The sequence below is a fragment of the Schistocerca piceifrons genome, chromosome X (genome assembly GCF_021461385.2).
Source record: "Schistocerca piceifrons isolate TAMUIC-IGC-003096 chromosome X, iqSchPice1.1, whole genome shotgun sequence".
NCBI lineage: Eukaryota > Metazoa > Arthropoda > Insecta > Orthoptera > Acrididae > Schistocerca > Schistocerca piceifrons.
The window spans coordinates 909,315,530-909,341,642 of record NC_060149.1 but is presented as its reverse complement, the minus strand read 5'-3'; the positions used below and the strand labels follow the sequence as shown (position 1 = coordinate 909,341,642).

The 26,113-nt window shown below is 38.1% G+C and overlaps 1 protein-coding gene across 1 annotated transcript in view; it reads right to left on the bottom strand.

Moving 5' to 3' along the window:
* The window catches only part of LOC124721524 (muscle calcium channel subunit alpha-1-like), an 857,532-nt gene that overhangs the window by 174,855 nt on the left and 656,564 nt on the right, over positions 1-26,113 (bottom strand). Inside the window, exon 23 of the mRNA XM_047246542.1 lies at positions 14,482-14,589. Within this exon, the coding sequence (XP_047102498.1) occupies positions 14,482-14,589 (108 nt within the window). The remainder of the gene's footprint in view (positions 1-14,481; positions 14,590-26,113) is intronic.

Below are 26,113 nucleotides of genomic sequence, written 5' to 3'. Positions count from 1 at the left end.
AAAATTACATGATCTATCTACTACCATTTCCCAAAACCGTTATTCCGATATTTTGAATGATCTACAAAGTGAAAGGGATTTAAGTTTTAGGTGATTCATTCTGTATATTGATAGAAATTGGATTTCTTTGGAGTGTTCATCAGTAATACACTAAACCAATAACTTCATATAAAGATATAACCAAAACAACTCAATAAAAGTCTTTCCTACAGCAGTGAATAAGAGATGCAATGCACATATATATATTTTAATTGGACACATAAAAAATCTACTCACCAAATGGTGGCGGAAGGAAACACACATAAAAGTTAAGGCAGTGTGCAAGCTTTCAGAGCCAGTGGCTCCTTTTTCTGACAGAAGGGTGGAAGGGGTAGAAGAGGGATGAAGGAAAAGGACTGGAAATGTTTAGGAAATGGGGACAGTTAGGGGAAAGTTATCCAGAACCTCAGACAGTCTTTCCTACTTGGCCCATCCAGTAAGCCTCCCTGACTCCTCAACTTTTGTGCATTTTCTCCTAACAGTACTTGGTGAGTAGATTCTTTTATCTGTCCAACTATATTATATTTTCAAAAACTGATTGTTTTTATTATATATATATTTTGAAGCTTGAGTACCAAACTACATTTGAATTAAGCAACATTTATGCCTGATTTTCCAGTGAAACAGCTCTGAATCTCTCATAATTTTTAACTTGTACAAACAAGCAATGATGGTAATATCATCTATGGAGAAAGAGGAGCTGTTTAAAACTGCTGTTCAAATTACTCAACCCTACCATATCCATCTTGTTAATATAATGAATTTAACTTGGTTTACAGTACAGCATCTAGATTACTATCCCAATGACACTGAAACAAAACTCAATTACAAATTACACCACACATCCCAATACTAAATGAAAGTTATGTTATATTTATAAGCACACAAATATACAACCATCCAATAGCCATCAAGTGAACCAGATCTCCAAAAAAAATAAGACGTATACTGAAACAATTTTTATTAGAACACTGTTTCCATTTTGTTTTGATGGCTTTCTGCAAACAACTTTGTTCACTTAAAACTTAGATATTTTCTCAGTTTATACTGTAAATTTTGTTCCTAGACATAAAGCTACCACATTTTTTTCTGTGGAGTGCTTTTCCAGAACAAACTGTTTGTGGAAGGCCAAAACCCCACATATATTTCTTTATGAATATACATGTCACTTTATTCTGAAAATTCGCTTGTAGTTTTGCCATTAAATTATACATACATGTTGTTACAGCACAGATTTTTTGTGTGTGTGTGTGTGTGTGTGTGTGTGTGTGTGTGTGTGTGTGTGTGTGTAACATAATAAAACTATATCAGCGATTTCAAAGGCAATGTATTTAATTTTATTTCTATTGATACTATACTGATCAAGAAATCAAGTGCACTGAGCAAGGTAGTCCCAGTGCTATGCGGGCAACACCATGGTGAGTACGTGAGGCCAAGAAAGAGTCAAGCTGTTTCCTAGGCGCACATTTTCACTTAGTTTTGTTGTGACTTGGCAAGACAGTCAAGCCACTAGGAGGTGAAGCCGAAAGACACGCGTTTAAGCTCACGCAGGCTGGCGTGAGGTCTGGAACAGGTCAGGGATTTGAGTCTAGCAAAAAAAGTACGTAGCTGTTGGAATACTTAACTTTAATCCATAATTGGTGAACATAGCTCTTGACGGTACATGCATCACAAGATAAATAGCAAATGATAATGACGCCTTGCTAGGTCGCAGCAAATGACGTAGCTGAAGGCTATGCTATCGTCTCGGCAAATGAGAGCGTAATTTGTCAGTGAACCATCGCTAGCAAAGTCGGCTGTACAACTGGGGCGAGTGCTAGGAAGTCTCTCTAGACCTGCCGTGGGGCGGTGCTCGGTCTGCAATCACTGACAGTGGCGACACGCGGGTCCGACGTATACTAGCGGACCGCGGCCGATTTAAAGGCTACCACCTAGCAAGTGTGGTGTCTGGTGGTGACACCACAGGTTTAATCAGTTGTCTGAGTACATCAGTAAGTATCAATATGATTATAGTGTATTTGTGCTTCCCTCCAGCCAAGCAAGAAATGGAGTAGTTTCCCAAAAGGTCTGTGCAGTCGTCTTGCCTGGTGAAGGTGGCAGTCACTGATGCAAATCAAAATTGTGAAGCAAAGACTTTCTAATAACAATTATTTGAAGTAATGTTTTATTATCATGAATAATAAACACAAATGTAAAATATCTGTATTTTCAGGTGCAAGTTTGAAACCATCAAAGCTTATGCATCGCCTTTCAACTAAACATTCCAAGGAAGCTGATGAACCATTGAATTTCTTGGAAAAAAAAAAAAAATGAAAACCCTTAACTAATAGCTAATTACTGTGATTCAGATAACAAAACAGTATTGTTATTTGTTGATTAAAAACAATGTTATGTCATTGATTGTTTATTTGTTTTTCTTATTTAACAATATTTTTATCTGATTTTAGGTATCAAGTGTCAACAAGAAAGCATTATTTGCTAGCTACTGAGTTGCTAAAGCAGGCTAGCCACATACAGATGCTGAGAATGTTATTTTGCCAGCAGCTCTGGATATGGTTGTAATTATGTTAGCTAAGCAAGAAGCAAACAAGTTAAAAAGCATATCACATTTTGATAATACAACTGAATGCAGAACAAATGATATGGTTGGTGACATTCAACAACAATTACTCCAAAATTAAAGAGGAGTCCACTTTTCAGTTTGATGACTCTACTGATATTTCAGAGCATGTCCAATTTACAGTATCTGTGCAATTTGAGGCAGTTGAAAGAATGACAGAAGAAATTTTGTTTTTCAAACACTTCCTACACTGTTCGCCAATGTTTGTATGACATGTTTTTAGAAAGCACTTGCACTGTGAGGCTGATTGGACAAAATGTATCACTCATGACAGTGATGGTACTAAAACTCTGCCTGCCAATAAAAACGGGCTCATTGTCAAATTAAAATCAATAATGCAAAATGGTTTGAGACACACTGCTTTCTGTTTCCTGTTTTACTTTCTGATTTAAATGATGTGCTTAAAGAGGTGATCAAAACTGTGAACTCTATTGAAGGTAAAGCACTGAAAACTTGACTGTTTTGATTCATTTGTGAAGACATAGGTTTGCTCGATCAAAATCTCCTTTATCACACAGAAGTCGGGTGGCTTTCCAAAGAAGAGGTATTGACATGAGTTTTGGAACTAAAAGCTTAAGTGCTAATGTTCTTACAAGATTCTAAAGCTGGATAACTGAATTATTTTTGTAGTTGTGTGATCTTTTTAACCAACTAAATATTTTAAACAAGAGCCTTCAAGGGAGGGGGAAAAAAAACAAACAATACAACCAAGGATAAAATCAGAGGAAACTTCATCTGTGGTCAACATCTTTACAAAAGATGACATTTGAGTCTTTCCCTAGTCTTCAGAAGATTGGCAAAGGAATTGCAATAGACCAGTTGGGGGTAGTAAGTTCTCACATTCCTTGCATTATACAGAGCTTGCATAATTAAGAAGGGAAACTATTTAAGTTTCTTTCCAGAACTGAACTCTGAAGCTGTTAATGGGCATAGATGGATACCAAACCCATTTTTGGATATGTCAGTACAACTGGCTGATGTGAACATGATGATGAAGGAAACACTTATAGATTTTGCTGCTTACGACATGCTTAAAATGGAATTCAATTTGCAAAAGTTTGACATCTTCTGGATGAGGAGAAAAGATGAACATCCACAGCTGGCAAGGAGAGCTTTTTATTAGTGACATTCACCACTTCCTATCTATGTGAATTAGACATTCTCTTCAATGGTGAACATTGTAGGCAGAGAAATAGGCTTCATTTAGAAAATGAGTTGTTTATTTGTGGTCAAAAATAGAGCCAATATTTGACAAATTATTAACAAATAAACAGATAAAGTCTTCTCATTGAAATTTTTGGATTTTTTTATCCTGATAAATGTCAAGTATGATTTTAAATAATATAAATGAAAGACATTGGTCATTAAGCATAAAATTGCAGTTGTGTCAATAAAGCAATGTGCAATTGCATATAATCACTGAATAATACCATTATTGTTATTGACTTTACTCTTGATGCTATGGCTTATATTCTGGAGAAAGAAATAACAATGGAATAACAGAAAATATGGAAGAATAAACAGATTAATGTTTACATCAGTATTATTATTACGATGAATAAAGTACAGTCAAACCTCACCTAATGAACACCTTCTGTAAAGAGTGATTCATATAATGAGTAATACACAATATAATTTTGTAAAAGCTTGAATCACTTAATGAGCACTGTTTCACATAACAAGTCTGTCCAGTGCCTCTTTTTAGCCTCTGGTAACTATTGAAAAATAACCATCTGTCTTCAGCTGCTATAGTTGCACATTAAGTCACTTGATGTTCTATGACCTTCCTTCTTGTATAGTAGAAGCTCCAACAAATGACAGTGCTGCTGAGAATGAAGTATTCAGCTGTATCTTAGCCACATTACTCATTTTGAAATTGTTGTCTACAGTACTTCCACTCAGGACTCTATGATGATGTTATAAATTCTCTGTAATAATGTTGCAAGTTCTCCTAACTTCAAAGACTCATATTAATTCATGGTCTTCAAATAGCCATTTATAAATTCTATTTTAGATCTGTCATCATTAACCAACATGAATTCAATAAAACTGTGCATTAACCAATATGTGGAAAGATGTTTCATTTAACTAGCTGTCTTCTATGTTTAGCTCTCATTTTGAAGAGCAAGCAAAAACAAATGTCCTTAGACAACTTTCTTACATAAAAAAGGATGCATAACATTATACACTATATTACTGTTTTATGAACATGTTTAGTATTTACTTCGTAATGGAATGCATTACCATATTTTTACGTGAGCACCTACAGGAAAATATGTTTCATATAACAGATGTTTCCTATTGCAGGTAAGACTCAGAAGTAAATTATCCTCCTTAAGTGACATCACAGTAAATTACTGTTAAACAAGTAGTTATGTAATTTCAATGAAAAATAAATTTCACATTCCTTGGGTTTGTATTACAGAACCCATAGTGTACAGATGTTTCCTATTGCAGGTAAGACTCAGCAGTAAATTATCCTCCTTAAGTGACATCACGGTAAATTACTGTTAAACAAGTAGTTATGTAATTTCAATGAAAAATAAATTTCACATTCCTTGGGTTTGTATTACAGAACCCATAGTGTACAGACATGCACTGGGCAGGTTTTTTCATTTACTTTCAACCAGTTTCAGAAGAAGATATTTCTTTTTAATTAATTGTGAGAATATTTGGTACATTTTACTACAGAGAATAATATGAACAACCATAGGTAGATATAACTCCATTCAAAAATCACATTTGTGGTCTTGACGTAGTTTTTTTTAAGTCAGGTTCACACGGGATGCATGACATGTGAAGAGCATCTTCAAGGTGGATGACTGTTAGTCCTGAGAGATACTGGTCCTTCAAAAACAATCTTTTTAAAAATAAATTGAATAAATTGTTGTAGCTCCATCATAAGTTGCATTAGGAAGTATATTTCTTAGCTCTAGACTGTGACTAGTTTCAGACACCCATGTCCACTTTCAAACCATCCATATCGTAAGTATGACCATACAAGCAAAAGCCTTTGTACAAAATCTGCCACTGCAGTGATGGTTGAAGCAGCACTATGGCTGTTTCAACAGTAGATATACTAGAGAGCATAAGTTTCACAAACATGTGAAGTCAAACATAATAGCAGGTAAATGGCAATTTTTTGCAATTTCCTTATTTTGCTAGCCAGAGTTTTCTACATTTGAAAGGAAATGTCTCCATTCAAGCCCATTATCTCTATTTGGAGGAAAGGCTTTGAATTGTGGAACAACTTCACGGTCACATCAGTTAGTTCTGCCACTGGAGAAACTTCAAAAGACGATTTTAAAAATCACAGTAACTTCTGTATCTCAGCAAAGTCTTGGAATCTTGCTGTAAATTTCTTCCTAAGATCAGATGTAAAATATGAAAATACTGAAACGCCTGTTTCAGAATTACTTTTATTTTCAAGAATTGTTGGGAAGTGAATATATTCTTGAATTACATTTCTTTTTCAAAGACATTCAGCTCGTGATGGAAAGAAGACATGCTTTGAGTCAGATCGCATATTAATTTCCCATTTCTATGGAGCTTGGTACTTGAGTGCATTTGAACATTTTAGAATGTCTTTCAGGAAATCCACAGACAGAATACTGCATTCAATTGCTAGGAACTCATAGCTTCTTGCCTACAAAAGAGGTTAATTGTTCTTTTGTTTGCCAAAATCATTTAATCACTTGATCTTTGCTTAACCAATGCACACCCTTGTGCTGTATTGAGTCACAATGCGATGAATCACACTCAGATAGAAACTCTTTGTGCTGTCTGTGCTGAAGAACAGAATGAGACCTCATAAAATTAATCAACTTGATAAAGCTATCCATTACTTATTTCAGAGTGGTACTAAGTTTTCCACAAAGGGCTGCCTGGTGAATTATGCACTGGGAAGATAGTAGCCCAGCATTCTTATCCTTGATTCTCTTTACTAGTCCCTTTTCTTTGCCGATCATCACCAGGGCACCATAGAAACATAACTTTATCATCCTAATGGTTGTTTTTCTCATATAGTCATCAGAACTCTTCAATAAATCTCCATGAGTCTTGTCAAGTAACATATGATAGTAAGGCTTTCCTACATGATTTATTTTCAGTATCCAAAAATCACATGAAAGTGGACATTTGTTCTTCATGATTCATCAAGTGCTGTGGCATGGCAAGGCATCTTCTGCAGTAGTTCATGCAAGTTAGTTTTACTGTCACCAGCCAAAATTTTGGTTCTTCTTGTATTACTTGTTGCTGACAATGAATACCATGAACTGTGGCAACAACATCTTTTCTTTCTTCAGAAAGTGCAGTGGACACTTCCAACATTTTTTTTTCTATCTCTGTGTCCAAAAATGGCTTCTACAGTTTATTGAGCACCCAACATATGCACAACACTTTTTCGGCAGATTTTTACTTGCCTGCTCATAGAGCGATTTCGTAAGGGCATGCATTTTTTGAAAGAAGGTAGATATGCCTACAGATTTTTTTATGAGCTTCACTATCCAGAAGAAAATTTTTATGGAATTGTGATGAGATGTTTGCTAGTGTCACTTTAAATTGATACATCTCACATAAGTAACAGTTTGGTTATATACGAGGCAAACTGAAACAGCTCCAGGCCTATAATGCAGCGTAAAAAAAAAAGAAAAACAATTGTTCTTCTGTCCAGTCAGTTAAATACTTCCTGTTTTCAGAATTATCTTTGTGAATTTTAGGTTCCATATTGATGCAAACAAACATTATAAGCTTCTTGTTACTACAAGACCAATGAATGACAGCTCTGTATGAGGTCGCAACTACTCTTGACAAAGTGACGATTAAAATTTGTCTATTTTATTTCTATTCATTCTTTAAAAGATACTGCTGGGCACAAATCATGTGCCAAGGCACCATAAAGGAGCTGCTTCCATGTCACAGGTCACTGTGTTCACTTGCCCGAAAGATAAAACTGTCATTTCACATCAAAGTTTCATAAAGCAGCATTAAGCTTTTGTTAGAGTTGTGTTAAAATGAATATGCCTGCTCTGATTAAAAGAGGCTTCTCAAGTTTCCAGAGTCAGAGGTTGATTTATAAAATTTCCTATTTCATTAAATAAAATTCTTGTGTTGCCTTCAAATGTGCAGAGCTTTCATGTGGATCAACACAACATGCTGTGCCAGCCAGACAGCTTGCTCTCCCCTCTGCCTCTGCTCTGCAGTGCACCCTCCTGAGCTACACAGCATAGCAACTGTGTTTTTAATCTACCTACTAACCATTAAGAACTCAAAACAAATGGGTCATGCAATTACTTGTAAAATACTATTAAAAGTGATAAGGGTGCCACTAAAACATATTGTTACCTACAAGAAAACAATTTTTAAAATAATTTTCTTGAATATACATTCTTGCTGGCGGTCCAGTTTTTGACCTTCCACCATCCAGATCTGGACCGCCATCCACCAGCTGCCGACCGTTGGTCTATCAAAATTAAAAATGTCTCACTTCACAGCAAACACACAATTAACAACACAAAAGAAGTGAGAATTGAACCATTTGTGGGAATTCCAACCAAGCCACAGACCTACAAAAATAGAAACAGTGTAAGCACACTGTGTCAATTAAAATCTGAGATGAGCTCAAATGTCCTAGATTCATTCAGTAGAAAATGCTGTACTTCATGCTATCTCTTCTTGGTCTCTCTCTCTCACACACACACACACACACACACACACACACACACACACACACACACACATCTCTCTCTCTCTCTCTCTCTCTCTCTCTCTCTCTCTCTCTCTCTCTCTCTTCTACACAAATATCTCTGAGGTGAATTCATGAATACAATCTATACAGGACTTAGTGACACTCATTGCCCTAACTCTATTTCGCAGATAATGGAGGAGTTCAACAGACACTGTGTCTCTTCTCATTGCTGCAAGTCTTTGCACATTTCAAGTGTTCAACAGATTTAAATTAAATTCATATTCATTAATAAAAATGTTTCACAACTGAAAGTGAGCAACTGTATAAAGTGCTCTCACAAAACCTCATCACTTCCATGTGACATTTCTAGCATAACAGATGATTGTCACAAAACATTTGTTACTGGCCATGTTGCAACTGGTTCCTTTCGTGATTGCAACCCCCCCAAAACAACTTTTCAACCCCCTTGGGGTTATGACCCACAGGTTGAAAAACACTCCTGTATAGCAACTGGTCACAATTATAGAACTTCCAGAATGGAAACCGCAAATAAAAATGAGGAAATGCATCAACTCAAATGCAGCTGATTTACACATGATACATTGACACATGTAACTGCACAGACACTTTAGCATCTCTGCATCAATGGATGGGAGTGTTTTACTGACTGCGATGTACAAACATTAAAACTCAGAGTATGTACAAACGTTAAAAGAATAGTGGTATCCAAATTGGCACTGATATCTCTGTGATTAAGATCTTTTACACTTGGGTTGCACCTGTTTTTTTTTTCAAAAGTAGTACTGCACTGAAGTTGAGATTTTTTCATAAAAAACAGAGGCCAGTTTTAATATATTAAAGGAAAAGGAAAAAAAAATTATGTGTGCAAGTATGTGCCTGATGACAAAATTTCAGATCAATGCAATGGCTTAATACAGTTTCACTCACAATGAAATTAATCAAATGTCTGAAGTACGGTATGCCTTATGAATAGGTAACTGTTAATTCACAAGTATTTGATGTAACAATGAAAAATCCTCCCCAATCCTCTTTCCTATATCACTTCACCATATCTGATGTGGTGCATATGCATTGCACAACAACAGTGAAATGTCCATTTTTAATTCACATAACAGAAGTTACACACAAGCTGGCTAATATCACTGATTTGTCCCTTCATACTATAATTATATAAGCTGCGTCAGGCCAGCCTGCACAATTAGGAACATACTAATCAAAGTATGTTGCATTCCTGCCATTACCTTCTGCAAATAAGTTAACGAAGTAGGTGAAGTTATATAGCTGCCACAGCCTTATTAAATTTTAAATTTGACACTTAATAATGTGGGAATGGCACGTTTTTGTGTACTTGCGCATCATAAGAGTAGCAGGTGGTACAGATGAACACTCCGACAAGTTTTGGCGTTGTTATCTTCGCCGTGTTATAAAAGTTTTGATGCTTTAAAATTTAATCAAATGAAACTAAATTGTTCCAGAGACATTTTCAAATCTCATAGGTCTATAATATATGGAAGCAATGAATGAAAATTTGTATGAAGGATGGGATTTGAACCTGGATCTCCTGCTCGCTAGGCAGATGCACTAAACAATATGCCACCCTGGCACAGTGGCTGTGCACAACAGCATGGACTACTCTAGCATACCTCTCTCCCTCCATTAATTGATTCAGTCTATATATATATATATATACATCACAGATGTTTGAGACATTAAAAGGTCTCTGCAACCATTTAGTTTGATTGATGAAACCACATATAACTGAGTTTCAGTCAAGATCCCCCATTTCATTTAATGCTGAGGTGCTGTTTCAATACAGCTGGAGAATCTCTTCAATGCTGTTTGAGTTATGAGGGAATACCAAGTGAGCTGAGGTGTGAATGACACTTTGGATACAGGATGGAGGCATGCTAGAGTTGTCTGCGCAGTTGTGCAAAGCCACTGTTCCAGGGTGCTGTAGTAGTTAGTGCATCTTACTAGCAAGCAGTAGATCCATGTTTGAATCCTGGTTTGGTACAAATTTTCCTTCATTGCTGCAACCAGCATATATATATCACACTTTGGAGTTTAAGTTTGCTTCAGTCTAATGTCATTATATTTTCTACTTTTAGAAATGAAAGTACCTTCTGTACACCCCAAAAGTATGTGCAATTATTTATGCACATAAATTATAAGGTCACAAGATAATAATACACATATTCAAATCTTGCTGAACTAACATGAAATGTAAGGTGAGACTCAAAATGATATTTCTTTTAGTGATGACCAGTACTATAGAGATGTATGTATAGGCGTTTGGAAGCGAGCGGCAATTTTATTATAAAATTATATCCTTCTTTCTGTGGTAGTCCATAAATTATACCAAAGATCCACTTAATAATAATTTTAGGGCTTTTGCTTGCTGTTCAAGTACCTACAATCTATGAGCAATCAAAACTATCCAAACTGGAAAATACAGCCAGAGAGCTAGAGGGACTGTAGTACAAAACATAGGGAATATGTTACTGGAATGGGGAATATCTTTCAAAATTGCAAGTCCTCTCCTCAATTAATGATATGAGTAAATGCAGTTCATATGTCCTTTAACACTTAGTAATGGAAACCCCTATCATTTGGTACATTTTAAGTAACTGTCATTTACATTTCTGTAGCAGTTAAAACTAAAAATATTTTGGACATTACCATCTGAAATATTAAGCATGAATATGATAATCAAATAATTTGTTTTTATGCCCAGATAAAATACTATGCCTGAACATTCAACTTGCATGCCATCTATATATACTATGCTTGCGTCTGCAGTGAAGAACCTTCATGCTTTTAGCAGTGAGCTGTTGGCTAAATCTGACATGAGTTGCATGTCCTGATGATACTATAGACATGCATTTCAGCACAGGAGAGCTAGTTTATTTAGATACTTTACACTTCATGCTGCACACACTGCTTACAGATAAGTTACAGCTGCAGGCATTTAAAATTTTATCCTTAAACATTGTAACAAGAAAAAAGCCCTTACTTCCCTCGTTGACACCATACAATCAAATTGGAAATCATGACTGTGGTGGATTGGCTTTATGGGTTACACTTATTTGCCATTTTAATGGAGAATGCATTATATGGACCATAAAATGGCAGTTTATAGCACTTAATAAAGATTTATTGTACAATTCCATCTATCAATCACAAATTCTATGCTAATGTGCACAGTATTAAAATGAATACCAAAGACAGAAAAGTGTTATGTCCAATAGGATAAACAAAGTAGCAAGATTTATTAAATAACATGTGCATTGTTCACATACTATATTTTGGTATTAACAAACATAAAAATATTATTTAACTAATAAAAGAAGTGAAATAAGTTACAATCCTGAAATGCAATACGGTTGAAATGCCTCAAAAAATATTTAAGGAAAAATTCAATTTAATGAACAGCAACATACAAATAAAAAATTAATTTGTGTAAGTCCAACATTGCGTTGGCACAAAGGACTATCAACTATATATTATTATTTATTTAGTTTCCTGTCATAGCTGCATATTCTCTAATAGTGGTTAGTTATAAAAGAGCCTGTTTATTTTCCAGCCACTGGTGGCATATTTATTATGTGATTGTACAATAATTTCAGTGCAATATATGAAAGTTTTGTTCTGTTCTTACCGAGTACTTCTGAATTATCTTCTCTTGGTGCAATTGTCTTCCATACACTAGGTCCACTTAGCAATATTCAATCACATTTGCTACGTTGACCTACTGTATGGAACTCAATTGTGTCAAGGACAGACAGTTCAAATGAATACTCGAAGATAAGAACAAAACTTTTATAGAGTATACTGGAATTATTTTACAGTCACATGATAAAGACGCAGTCAATGGTTGGAAAATGAAGAGACTTGTGCAAAACTGGTAACCATTAAGAATTATATATACAAATGCAACAGGAAACTTTATGAAAAATCTATTAAAATAATTCATATTACATCAATCAAAAAAAGAATTAATTCTTTATTTATTTAAAGTATGCACCACATATATGACAATGACATACAGAAAAAGAACAAACAAGACACTACTTAAGTTCTAATTCCATTCTTTCAAATTCACATTAAGCACAAAAAGCAAGTTTTGTATGGCACAAGAAATATATTAGGTTTTTTAAATTTTCTCTGTTGTTTCTTTGTCTTCCAGGCTAAGTGAATAACTGGCATGATATGAAACAGTAGTTAAAGATGGACATGTATCTCAAACAGATATCTCAAATTTTACTAAAAGAACTTATTCTATGGATATAACAGAGCTAAGCTGTGCATGGGCAGCAAACATGCAGTGCAGTTTTTTGGATACGAGTCATTCATGCATTTAACATGAATCTGCACACAAGAGACACTAATGGTGAAAGTCTTCGCAAGCATGAAGTTAATTTTCAAACATTCTATACCAGTGGATACAAAATGCAAGAAAACTGTAAAAACAATACTGAAGCGTCAAGGTGCTACATATACAGAGGCTCTGGAGGGAGTTACCTTGAATAGCTGCACTCCAATGACAGCGAACATGAACTGCAGAAGGTAGGTTACCAGCATGATATTGCCGATCGTCTTAATGGCTACTATCACGCATTTCACTACGTACTAGGGGAGGAGAGAGAGAGAGGCAAGTGTCAGTATGGGCATTGATGTGATGGTTATTCTAGCCCAAAGCTAGGCAGGTAGGCAGGCAGGAATACAGTCAAATGCACCTAAGGGGAGATGGGCAGGAGAGCTGGAATGACAACTCCATGCCAGAACTGACAGAGTGATGGAAATAAAACTAGAATTCAAAATTTTTGATCATCAAAGATTTTAATCCAAGAAAAGTGAAAATATTTTATTGCAGTAACAACTGTGAGAAACTGAACATCAATCTGTATGCTAACTCTTTTCAAAGTACAAGAAACCTCTACAGACAAAAAATTCACTGCTGTTTCTGTGTTGCTACAAATGCTGAGCAGAATCTTTGATAGACCTAGCTTTTTTTCTTCACTCTGGTAATAAAAAAATTTCTCCCTTAAAGGGGGAGGGTATAAGAAACAGGGAAAAGACAATTGGCCGTGATGACTTTTTTATTGGGAATAAGGAGTATAAATGAATAAATAACACTCGCAAGCTGAAAATTACTTCAGAGTGTAGGGAGCCAGCAAGCAATGTATACAAATAACATTATATCACACAATCAATAAGCTGTTTTTTGAACAAGTGTTGATGGTATTTATTGAAATACAGAAGAGAAAGAGCTTCTCCAAGTTATTAAATGCACTTGGTTTTTCCATTTCTCCACTGAAATATATGCTGCCCCATATCTAAATACTGCTGTGTTTGATGGAGCTCACAAATAAGTCCTTCATTCTGGCAGTATCTTATGTAAATTCAGTCATTCAAGGTGCAGCAAATAACCTTTATGAAGCATATAATTGATAGAAGTAAGCAGTTATATGTGATGGTATACTGACTAACTTGTTAGCTGCATGCCTGATGGCTCCCTCTGTGCAGCTGTAACTTCACTCTTTAGCTCTTCCTCATCCTATGTGTGTGTGTGTGTGTGTGTGTGTGTGTGTGTGTGTGTGTGTGAGCTCATACATAGAGACTTTCATGACAAAAATTTTTCTTTTGGTTTGAAATAAACCTATTTCCCTGCTAATGGACATGTACACACATAAGGAGTAGGTATGACTAATGTCTCATACAAGGGTGACACTGGGAATTCTGATCTAGTTATTAAGACACTAATATGTTAACAAGCTACTCCATAGTTAATGAGCTTCCTAAATGAAATCCGTATCAAAAATAAAGGGAAAGGTGTGGCCACAATGTCTAATTCACACAGACATGCATAAATGAGTATGGGAAGCTTTCTGAGACAGTGTCACAGAAAAACTTGCTGGCTGACTCCCTGACTCATGTGGAGCATGGTGTCATAATGATAATTAAGAATCAAACTGATCTGAGATACACCACAAATTGAAGTGCTGAAATTAATATTGATTTTTTTTTACAAATTATCACAAAAGTTAACTCATTAAGATTAATCCTTTCCCAAAGGTGCATTTGTCAATAAAACATTCTTTTAACTGCTGCCTACCTTAAACAATTGGACTCCAATAACTGCAAACATGAACTGTAGAAGGCAGGTGACCAGCACAATGTTGCCGATAGTCTTTACAGCAACTATCACGCACTGGACTACATGCTATGGAATAGATATATTATGAAAATGTACCAGAAATTGTTTTATGAGAATACACCTGTTCCACACTTCACTGATCTGCATATGCTCCCTGTTCCATATATGTGCATAATTAGATCTTTAAATACTCTGCCACTAACTCACACACAATCACTCATTCACCCACTCAATTCACGTACTCATCCTGCCATGTAAGGCCTAATGCCTTAAACTACCCTGTGAACAAGTGACAGAAATATTATATGATACCCAACTGCCCAGCATACCACACATTCCTGCAGTTATCACTGTATATTTGCCAACAAGTTGATCTACTACAATTATTAATCTTCAAGTGTAACCATTTCTTTGATGTATTTCTCATAATTAAGTTTTATCTTAAGATAAATAAAACTTATTTTCAATTCTATAAAATCATTATTAAATAATTACAGAAAATGTTCAACAAAAGAAATACTTTACTAAATGTATAAAAAAAAATAAAAAAAAGAATAAAATACAGCAGCAACAACAAAAATGAAAATGTGTGTGTGTGTGTGTGTGTGTGTGTGTGTGTGTGTGTGTGTGTGTGAGAGAGAGAGAGAGAGAGAGAGAGAGAGAGAGAGAGAGAGAGAGAGAGAGAGAGACACATTATATAAATGAGATGAGTCAGAACACTGCACATACAAAGCAATCTGCATGTAATTTATACACAGTCTCTACAGTCTCTGAAGATTTATAGTTTTTATGTCTTTTTTCTTATACATCTGTTAGTTTTCTTAGTGTTATTTATACATGAAAGCTTCAACAGTAAATAAATACCATGAACAGAAAATTCTGTTGCCTTTCATTCCTAACATAACTTTATAGTCAAAGGCCATATACAGGGGCTGGAGAAAAATGTGAAAACATCACAAGAAAAACATGACAACATAAATGCAGATGCTAGCCAAGTCTGCATGTGGCACTGTTGTATGTGACCACAAACAGCACCTGTCAAATGTCCTCAGTATGCTGATGGTCAGAACAGTGTTCTTGTTGTATGTGAGCACATACGGCACCTGTCAAATGTCCTCAGTATGTTGATGGCCAGAACAGTGTTCTATGTAGTTGTGAGTGCATTATATTGGAGCTAAGTGAATTCAGACATGGACAAATTGTTGGTGCTCATATGGCGTCAACATGTTCGGTGTTTTAAGAGGCACCAATCAAGGTTTTACACCAGATATAGGGAAAATGGAAAAATATCATCTGCCAGGTCGCAACATGGATCACAGTGTGTGTTGAGTGATCATGGCAACTGGTCACTGAAGAGGAGTGTGACGAAAAATAAGAAGACAACATTTGCAAGAGTCACTGCTGAGATGAATATTGCACTCATGAACCCTATCAGCACAAAAAAAAAAAAAAAATATTCAGAAACCACACATCAGTGATGCCAATGCTTGTAACAGGAATACATGATGCCAAAGCTACCATTCTGGCTGATCAGGTCCATCCCATGGTATAATATTTGTTTCCAAGTGGTGATATGAGTTCCAAGATGACAGGAACTGCCCACGCAGCTCACATCTTCCACAACTGGTTTATCTCAATATACTGAGCCTTCGTGGTCTATTTTGGACAGAACACTGTGTGATCACTATCAAACTCCATCATCTTTAGCTGAACTTGTCACTATTTTGCAGGAAGAATGGTGTAAGAACCCATTGAAAATCATATGGGATCAGTAATTATCCATTCTGAGATGACTGGGAGCTGTTTTGAGTACCAAACATTTTCCTCCACCATACCAGGCATGGTAATGTGTTGTGTTTTTGGTGTTTCCATACTTTTGTCCACACCCTGTAATTACCACATAACGGAAAAAATTTATTCCCTCAGTGGCACCTTATCTGCTCCATTGCTCCCAGGGCAGGCAATATTAGTAAAAGCAATTACATTTTTAGATATATGAGTTTCCAAACGAAAACTAGAAGTCTCAAAAAATGGCAAGGAATTAAAGCTTCTTGCCCACATGGATGGCCTTGCAACTTGAGTGCCTGTGGAGAACATGGGTTCCAGTCACAGGTTGCCCTTATGTGCAACTAAAAACGTATCCATCACAGTCCAAGAGTCCACAGATAGGACCAGTAAACCACGGGAAATTGGGTAACTCAGAACAGGAAGGGTAAGACACCCTCTCCATGCTGAACACTAAGAATATCTGATTTTCAGAACAGGCAGAAATGAGTAAAAGAAACAGCATTCTTCTCACTTACTCACTCGAATTGTCATATTTCGAAGACTGTGCGTACAGTTGAGTGCCAAGTGAATAGAGAGTTTGTTGCTATTATAATTTTTACATCAATTGCATGAGACATGTACACCTCAAATTTTAGGATAAATGGCTTTCAAATGGTGTATTTCTATGAACTGAAATTTCTTTGAAGCTATGTTAAAAATGGTTCAAATGGCTCTGAGCACTATGGGACATCTGAGGTTGTCAGACCACTAGAACTTAGAACTACTTAAACCTAACTAACCTAGGGACATCATACACACACACACACACACACACACACACACACACACACACACACACACACACACCTGAGGGAGGATTTGAACCTGTGACCATAGCGGTCGCGCGGTTTCAGACTGAAGCTTCTAGAAGCACTTGGCTACACTGGCTGGCAAAGTTATGTTAAAGCAATGTACTAAGCACAGCTGTAAGCAAATTATTATTTTATTACAATGTTTTATATATTTTATATTTATTATTATTATTATTATCAAAGACATATGTAGTACATTAAAACTGCAGGTGATGGCAAGTTAGAATTTGGGTGCAAGATGGGGGAGGGATGGTTGGTCGGTTGAGCATTAAGTGACCAAACAGTGATGTCATCACTCCCTCATTCCAGAGGTAGTTCATTTGTAGCTAATGTCATCCACCAGGAATTTGTGCTGACGATGAAAGTATGTAGCAACCGTAAAATCAATACACTGAAGGCAATACTGATGTCAGAGCAGAGAAATAATTTACAGTATGTAAGTCACAACAGATGAGGGATCTACCAGGGTTCATCTGTAGTGAGAGAAATCCCTCCATATCCAACTCCTGCCATCCCAATTAAGGGTGAAGACAGGAACAGAGCAAAGAATGCCTTGTAGTCGGGAGGTTCAGAACAACTGAGAAAGTTAGAAACATAATGGACTGTAAAAAGCAACAATAAGGTGAGGGAAATAGGTACAGTAGCCTGTAGGTGTCCTCAGGGCTTTGCATGTGATAGAAGCCATCCCACCCACAGCCGTCTCACCTCTGATCAACTGTAGTCAAGGCACCCCTAAAATGGAAGATAGAGTGCAACAGAAAAAGACGCAAACCACATTTTAAAAAATTACACAAGAGTAAAAGAGGGATGAAAGAGGCATCTGGCAAAATACAGTGGGAGATGCCTCAACCCCAAACACCACACACTCTGGTCCAGTAGTTTAAAACTTTATATCTCACAATAAAAACCTCTTTCATGGAGAAAATGGAGTACCATTTCAACTGTTCATGAATAGTCCACCAATCAGAGGCAAATAATCCGAAAGATCATTCTTAGCAAAGATGTCTATGAAAAGGGGACATTCTACCAGGATATGAGTTACTGCTTGTAAGGCTCCACAACCACAATTTGATGTGCCTCATTACAATGAATAAAACTATGGATTTAGTGTGGTATGGCTGATGTGGAAGTGACATAGGAAGGCGAATTCCTTCTGGGAGGAATGGAAGGAGAAGAACCACACAGCAGTAGCCTCAGCAGTGTGCAGTTTATGAAGGGGGCAGTAACCCATCAGATGTTGTTCAATATCTGAGTGAGTGGACGTCTTATTTGGACCTAGTTCATTCCCTGTGATACCCACATGACCTAGGACCCAGAGAAAGACAACAGAGCAGGCAAAATGCATCAGGTCAGAATGAAGTTCATGAATATCATATATCACAGGGTGACAAGAGTACCAGTGATCAATGGCCTGGAAATTGTTCATTGAGTCACTGGAGATTAAAACACGGTCAAGGGAGTGTTGTTTAGAAAATGTATGGTTCTGTCAATGGCTATCAGCTTTGCCATAAAATGAATGGTGCTGCACACCAGTGGGGCATGTAAAAGCATATCCAAGTCCATACATGCTTTTAGAGCCATCAGTGTAAATTACAGTAGCACCCTGATGCTCTTGGAGAACTGAAAGGAACAGATGCTGAAAGATTATAAAGGTGAATGAAACTTTAGGACCATGGAAAAGATCATCGCTAATTTGTGACCTGTGTACTGACCAAGGAGGGGGACTGGGGGTGTGGTAAAACCCAAGGAGTACATTCCAAGGAGGTAATGTGGATGTCTCAGCAGAAGGGTACGTGGTGCTTTCCAGCTGGTTACCCCACCTAATGGCGGTCTCAGGGGGTTGATGCCCCTCACAGGCAAAAAGAATGCAATAAATAAGTTGGACAATGATGAAATTGTTGGATGCTGATTGCGTAAGTGAGAAAGAGTTGGTGCTGTCAGAGCTGAATGGGGAGGGTTCATGCTTCAGCAAGGGGATTATCTATGGGACTAATTTGGAGGTTGACAAGTGTCCAGTTGAATGGTACAATGAGGGGATGGTTCTAACATTTGCAAACCCACTGAACCATAAACCTGGTAACTGTAGACCAGTCAGGATGAGACCAGGGCTTGGTATAAATGGAGAAGAGTAGTACGATCAGCACCGCAAGAGAGGGCAAGGAAGCAGAGAGCTTGAAGCTTCCGCATGTTGCTAGTTTTTAGTTCATGAATATGGAGGAGGGGGAGTCAGCCGTTTATCTAAGAGGAGGCGCAAAAATGGGACTGTGCAACAATGTTTAAGTGCTGGGTACCCAAGTAGAGTTCTGGGTCAGGATTGACCTTGGTATGATGACAGAAATACATTTGCAAGGTGCCTTGGAGTAAGCATTTGGCCAAGGCTATGGAGTAGGAGTTGTACCAGATACAAAAGTAAAGGTTTGACCAGTAGACCAAAAAATGGCCTCTATCCCATTGATGCCACTGGCGAAATGGGTGACAATCAGCATGGAGCCCTGAGGGATGCTGTTGTCTCAGACCTTCAGAGAGCTGAGTGAAGCATCAACTCTAACCTGGAACAACCCATGGGATAAAAACTAACAAATAAAAATCATTGGGGAACCTTGAAAGACCCAGTCAGTCATGAAGGGCAAGTAAAATGTAATGGGACCAAGCAGTCTCATACACCTTATGCAGGTAAAAAGAATTGTGATGGGATGTTGGCATTTAGCAAAAAGACAGTCAGATTGACATTTTGAACATAATCAGATGGGTTGTGGATCGCACCTTCTGGAAACCACATCAATAGGGGAACAAAACACTCTCAGATTCCAGACTCCAGCATAATATACAGGCAACCATCCTTTCACATAGTTTGCAGATCACACTGGTGATGCTAACTGGCCTGTAGCTGTTGAAAGATATTGGGTTTATGCCTTCAAACCAAATATGGTTGAAGTAGATGCAGCCTTTGAGTAACAGTCAGATGTTAGATCATCTGATCATGAACTGAACCACGGTCTGCAGCATAATGGGAGATGAAGCATTTCCCAGTTAGTGAAAGGTTCATTATATAATTTAAGTTGGCAGGGGATTGAAACATAGGGAGATATCTTCAACTAGCTGTTTCTGAGTTTGGAAAGGTAGCTGGGGAAGAAGGGTGAGCTGAAGTTGTTGCACAGTGTTCAGCCTGAACTGAAACATCAGTATGTAGGTCACCAAGAAGGATGAAACCCAGAACAGTATGGAGCTTGGTGTACACCTGGGAGCAAGAGGCATATCTTCTCATGTAGGAGACATAGTGTTCACCACATTTCTTCTTACTGTGCTTAATTAGATAGAGGGCTTTAGAGCACAGTCACTCAAAAGTGAGAAGGGTGACATGTGAAGGATACCACTTGAGATGTTGCAGGGCCATACAACAATCTTGAAAAGCTGTTGCAATGTCCCTGGTCCACCACAGGACTGACCAGTGGTGAAGAGGAATAACAGATCCAGCAGTACGAGTGATTGTGTCGAGGACATCTCCCATAACCTCATCAATGCAGTCTGATAGAAAAGAGGTGAAGGAGACAGCAGAAGTATATAACTGCAAGTTGGCAAGTCAATTGTGGTAAGTGGTCCATTGGGCAGTGACAAGAAAGTGATGGGATCACCGGGAAGTGGTCACTGTTGCAAGGACCATTGTAAAGTGGCCACTGAGGTGAAGTCACAAGATTGGGTGAGGAGATTATAAGATCAATAACCAAAAAGGTGGCACAAATGGCACAGAAGCTAGTCAATCAGAAGTCCCCAACCAGATGAAATGTTACTTCCACACAGGGGTTGATGCACACAGAAATCCAAAAATAGGAGAAAAGGGGGGAGAGCTGTTGGATTATTGAAGTTATCCCAAGGGAAGTAAGAGCCCTGCTGGGATACTTTACACTCACACTGCTACTGCTTCTAACCTTGTATGGAAAGAAATCCACTCACTGATAATATCTATAGGAGAAAAGGGGGGAGAGCTGTTGGATTATTGAAGTTATCTCAAGGGAAGTAAGAGCCCTGCTGGGATACTTTACACTCACACTGCTACTGCTTCTAACCTTGTATGGAAAGAAATCCACTCACTGATAATATCTATGTGAACCTACATTCAGACCCCTGAAGTTGCCATTCTGGAGACAGTATGACTCAAATAGAATGCACGGTATCACTGAAGTGCTGGGGAATTGTCATCAATGAAACGAGTTTCTTGGAGGGTGATACAGATTGCAGAGTAAGAGAAAATTAGTTGTTGCAGTTCCAGCAGGTGACAGTAGCATCTGTCCATCCATTGGATCATCACAGTAAGGGCATCCTGGTTAGGCCTGAATGGGTGAGGAGACATCCCAGGATGACTGACTGTCACTGGCATGGCAGGAGAACACTAATGAATGTTGGCTCAGAAACTGATAGCGTGTGTGGACCTGTCATCTCTGAGGTCACTGGAGTAACTTCCTCTCAATTCTCCCTCACCCTCACCCTCATCTTGTCTTTCACAATTTTTGTTGGTTGAGATTCTTGCAAGTGCTTCTCTGCAGTAGATGTAGGGATGGATGAAGAGTGGTCAGACTTGGGACCCACATGCCCCAGTTCCTTCAGCCACTGGCTAGTGTCAAATACGATCTCAGGGATTCCGACTCCAGGGAGAGGGGTTCCGAGAGGGACCCTTTATCATTGGAAGATGCCAAAGGGAGAGGCTGCATTTCTGGCAGGGTGTGGGAAGGAGTTCCTGAAGATGGTGTCACATGAACCATGAGAGTGGAGGATGGTGATAGATCTGGTTTGAAAAATACTGAGGTGGGGGTCGGGGAGGGGGAGAGGGAAGGGGGCAGTGACTTTTAGCATAACTTGTCACCATGTTGAAAACACCCAGGTGTTCATATTTTTTTCTTGCCTTAGTATACAAAAGGTGGTCAACAGAGTTATATTTCTGTGTTTTATTTTCTTTCTTGAAGACTGGGCAAACTGGAGAATATGGAGGACAGTGTTCTGTGCAATTAACGCACAAAGGTGGTTGCACACAAGGACTACCTTCATTTAGTGATTACCCACAGATACCACATTTTGAGTACCTGTACAGTGGGATGATATCTGACCAAAGTGGATGCATCGTAAGCATTTCATGGGTGGTGGGATGTAAAGTTTCATGCCCCACATGTGCTCCATGACAATCTTTCTGGGAGGACATTCCCTTCAAAGGCTAAGATAAAGTTTCCTGTATTTGTTAAATTATCCTAGGGACCTTTTGTGTGCATGGGACAAAAAGAGCAAGCAGCTCAGGCATCAGACATGTGATCCTTGTGTTGTCAGGGGGCTCTACAGAAAGGGTACATAATTATCCTGCCACATCAGACTGGGTACCACATTGGCTTTTAAGTGCGTTTGTGAAACTATGCAGGTATTGTGTGGAAGTTATCTTGAACAATGCATGCAGTAGTTACTATTTAAGGCATTGTTCCCCATTTGGTTCACACTACAGAGAAGAAGATCAAACCTAAATGGGACCGAAAATTTACATCAGCCAAAAGGTGATGTAAAGTAAATGAATGAATATGTTGACAAAGGAAGCCAGAACATTGTGAATAGCCAGGTCACACTCAAAGGCTGCCATCACAACACAGTAAGTAAGAGAAGTAAGGATAGTTGACAATTGGAGACAGCAGCGCAAGAAAGGAAGCAGGTGCTGTAATAGCTTGAGGCCCCATGCTCACCATGGATGTACTCATGAAAGTCGTGAGCCTCCTGAGGAGAGTGGGTGGGGGTGGTTGGTGGGGGTGGGGGATGGGGGGAGGAAGGAAGAAGGAAGGAAGGAGATTGTAAGAAACTGTGAACTGTGACTTCCCACCCCCAGAGCTAAATCCTATTTCTGCACCTGCCTCAGGGTCACATAAAAAATTTGTAAATTTGACTGAAAGTCAAAACCTGCAGACGGTTCAGAAACACTGCTGAGCAAAGAGGGGGAGCCATTTGCATTAGACACTATGATAAAATCGTGGTGATTACCTAATGTTGTGAAATACAAACTAAAAAAAATTCATTTTAAGTACAATTTTTCTTTGGCATAATCAAGGCTAATACAATGTTTGGCATCTTAATAAGAAACAAAGAAAGACTTTTAGCTAACAATGATGTAAAACATCAATATTAGCAGATTAATTAAAAAAGAAGAAACAACTCTTAGAATGAATCTCATAGCACTTAACTGGTCATTAACAGTTATTACAGTTGTTTTAAAGATGGTTGAGCAATGATATAAAATACAGCTGAATGCAAATATGATCCTAAATACTCTTATTACCCTGATGATTAACTGCATGCTTCAAATATGACCATATCACAGACACATACACCATACAAGCATATTTGAGGCAGGATAATATCCTTATTTAGTGCATCCAAATAGTATCTTAATCCTTGTGAAATTTGGAAGATGTACATATTACGTGATGCTTATTTGGGAAAGCCTGCTGTATTTTTCCTTACTGCAGGGTCAGGTTATATGTGGTGGAGTGAAATCTCCAAACCCATATTAAAAGCAACTATTAAGCTGTTTGGAGTGTAAATATGCAAACAACGTGGTGACTGATCATTCAATCTGACCTTCATAAACAGCTAGTTACAGAAACACTACGATTTTTACTTGAACATGTACAAATCTTTCACATCTCACCAAAAAACAGAAAAATGCCTCATAATAAAACAAAATTTAAGAGTGCAAGGCAAATTTAACTGACCCTTTCTATGAGAAGCTACAAAATTCTGAAGAGAACCTTTCATAATCAGGTTTAATTACAAGCTGTAGATAACACATGTCACAACTGCCATCTGAAGGAGGAGAGACTGTAAGCCACAATTGTTAGTGGAACTGAAGTCCTGGCTGTCTGCTCTCAGTTAACATTCTGTGATGTCAGAAAGCAGTAGCAATAGCAGTAGCTTTGGGAGTGAGTGAAATAATACAATTGTTAGCAGATTGGACTCTCAGTTTTAAAGGAACATGTTCAAATCCTCATTTAGCCCTTCTTAATTAAGTTTCTTGTTACATCAAACTGATTAAGCTAAATGTCAGGATGGTTTCTTTGAAAATCACACACACTTGATTTCTCTTGCCATCCGTTTTTGTTCCAAGCTTGTGCTCTGTCTCTTATGACCTCAGCATGGTGAAAGGTTTCAAAATTGTCTCGTCTACATCACCCAGTTGCTCTGGAGGCTTCAGTTTTACATTACAGCAGCAACTGAGCACTGCCACTTCTAATGATTTCCTTACAGCACTGATCATGACAGTAATGTGACCCATCCAGTCCTGGACACTACCACAATATGGCAAGCTGCCTGTTGACCAAACAGTTTGCTTAACTGAACATACGCCTAGTAACTCTTATTTTGGGAGGAACTGCTCTCTCTAGTCAGTGAATTCAAATAGGAAAATGGTTACTACAATGCAGGTCATTTACCACTTCCCACCGAGAACTGTATATGAGAACTGGAAAGCATAGAGAAAAATTGGTCAATAGTGACCAAATAGCAGTGCTGAAGTGAACCCTCTGGACAGTTTTCAGGAGATGTGGATATCATTATGATAATAAGGAGCTCACTACAGCTTGATCCATGGGGCAGGTGGTTGCTGAGCCTTGTGGCACAGTAAGCACATTATGTGCATTAAAACTCCCATGACGAAGAGTCATCAAAGGATATGTGTCAGCATGTCACACACAATCCTTTTCAACACACTGTGAGGTGTCCATAGAAATCTCACATGGCAGTTATACTTAGAATGTGCAGTTATATTGGCATGATATGGTTAGTGATAGTTTTTGAAAGAGCTATCTTCCACTCCCACAGTGTTTTACAATTCACGGGCTATGAAAGACACAGAACTCAGGTGGCTTGCACTCTTTGTTGTTTGAGTATACTTGCTACCAACATCAAACTCTTTATTTTGGAAATAATACTATGAAGCAGAATATGGAACTATTTTGTTCCCATTAGTAACTATGGAATTTAGTCATTCTAGGCAGACCCTTATGTACCCAAGCAAGCCTAATATAACTCAGTCATGGCAGATAAAAAAGTGAGTGCCCCTACTGAATTCTTTGCTCAAGTAACCACCCAATCTATCTGCGCGCAGTACACACTGAAGTTGAAATGTATTTACATACACCTTCATAGCTACCCAGTAGTTTAAGCCAAAGTCCCCACTTCATAATGCAAGATATTTCACCTGAGTATCCAACAGTGGACAGTGAAGCATTTACAGGTAACATACACTATGTGATCAAAAGTATCCAGACACCCCCAAAAACATATGTTTTTCATATTAGGTGCATTGTGCTGCCACCTACTGCCAGGTACTCCATACCAGCGACCTCAGTAGTCATTAGGCATTGTGAGAGAGCAGAATGGGTCACTCCGCAGAACTCATGGACTTTGGATGTGGTAAGGTGATTGGGTGTCACTTGGGTCATACGTCTGTATGCAAGATTTCCACACTCCTAAACATCACTAGATCCACTGCTTCCAATGTGATAGTGAAGTGGGAACATGAAGGGATACATACAGCACAAAAGCATACAGGCCAACCTCATTTGTTGAATGAGACATACTGCCAACAGTTGAAGAGGGTCGTAACGCGTAATAGGCAGACATTTATTCAGACCATCAGACAGTAATTCCAAACTATATCAGGATCAACTGCAAATACTACGACAGTTAGGTGGGAGGTGAGAAAACTTGGATTTCATGGATGAACAGCTGCTCATAAGCCACACATAACACTGGTAAATGCCAAACGATGCCTCACTTGGTGTAAGGAGCATAAACATTGGGTGCTTGAACAGTGGAAAAACGTGTGGAGTGGCGAATCACGGTACACGATGTGGCAATCTGATGGCAGGGTGTGGGTATGGCGAATGCCCAATGAATGTCATCTGCCAGCGTGTGTAGTGAAAACA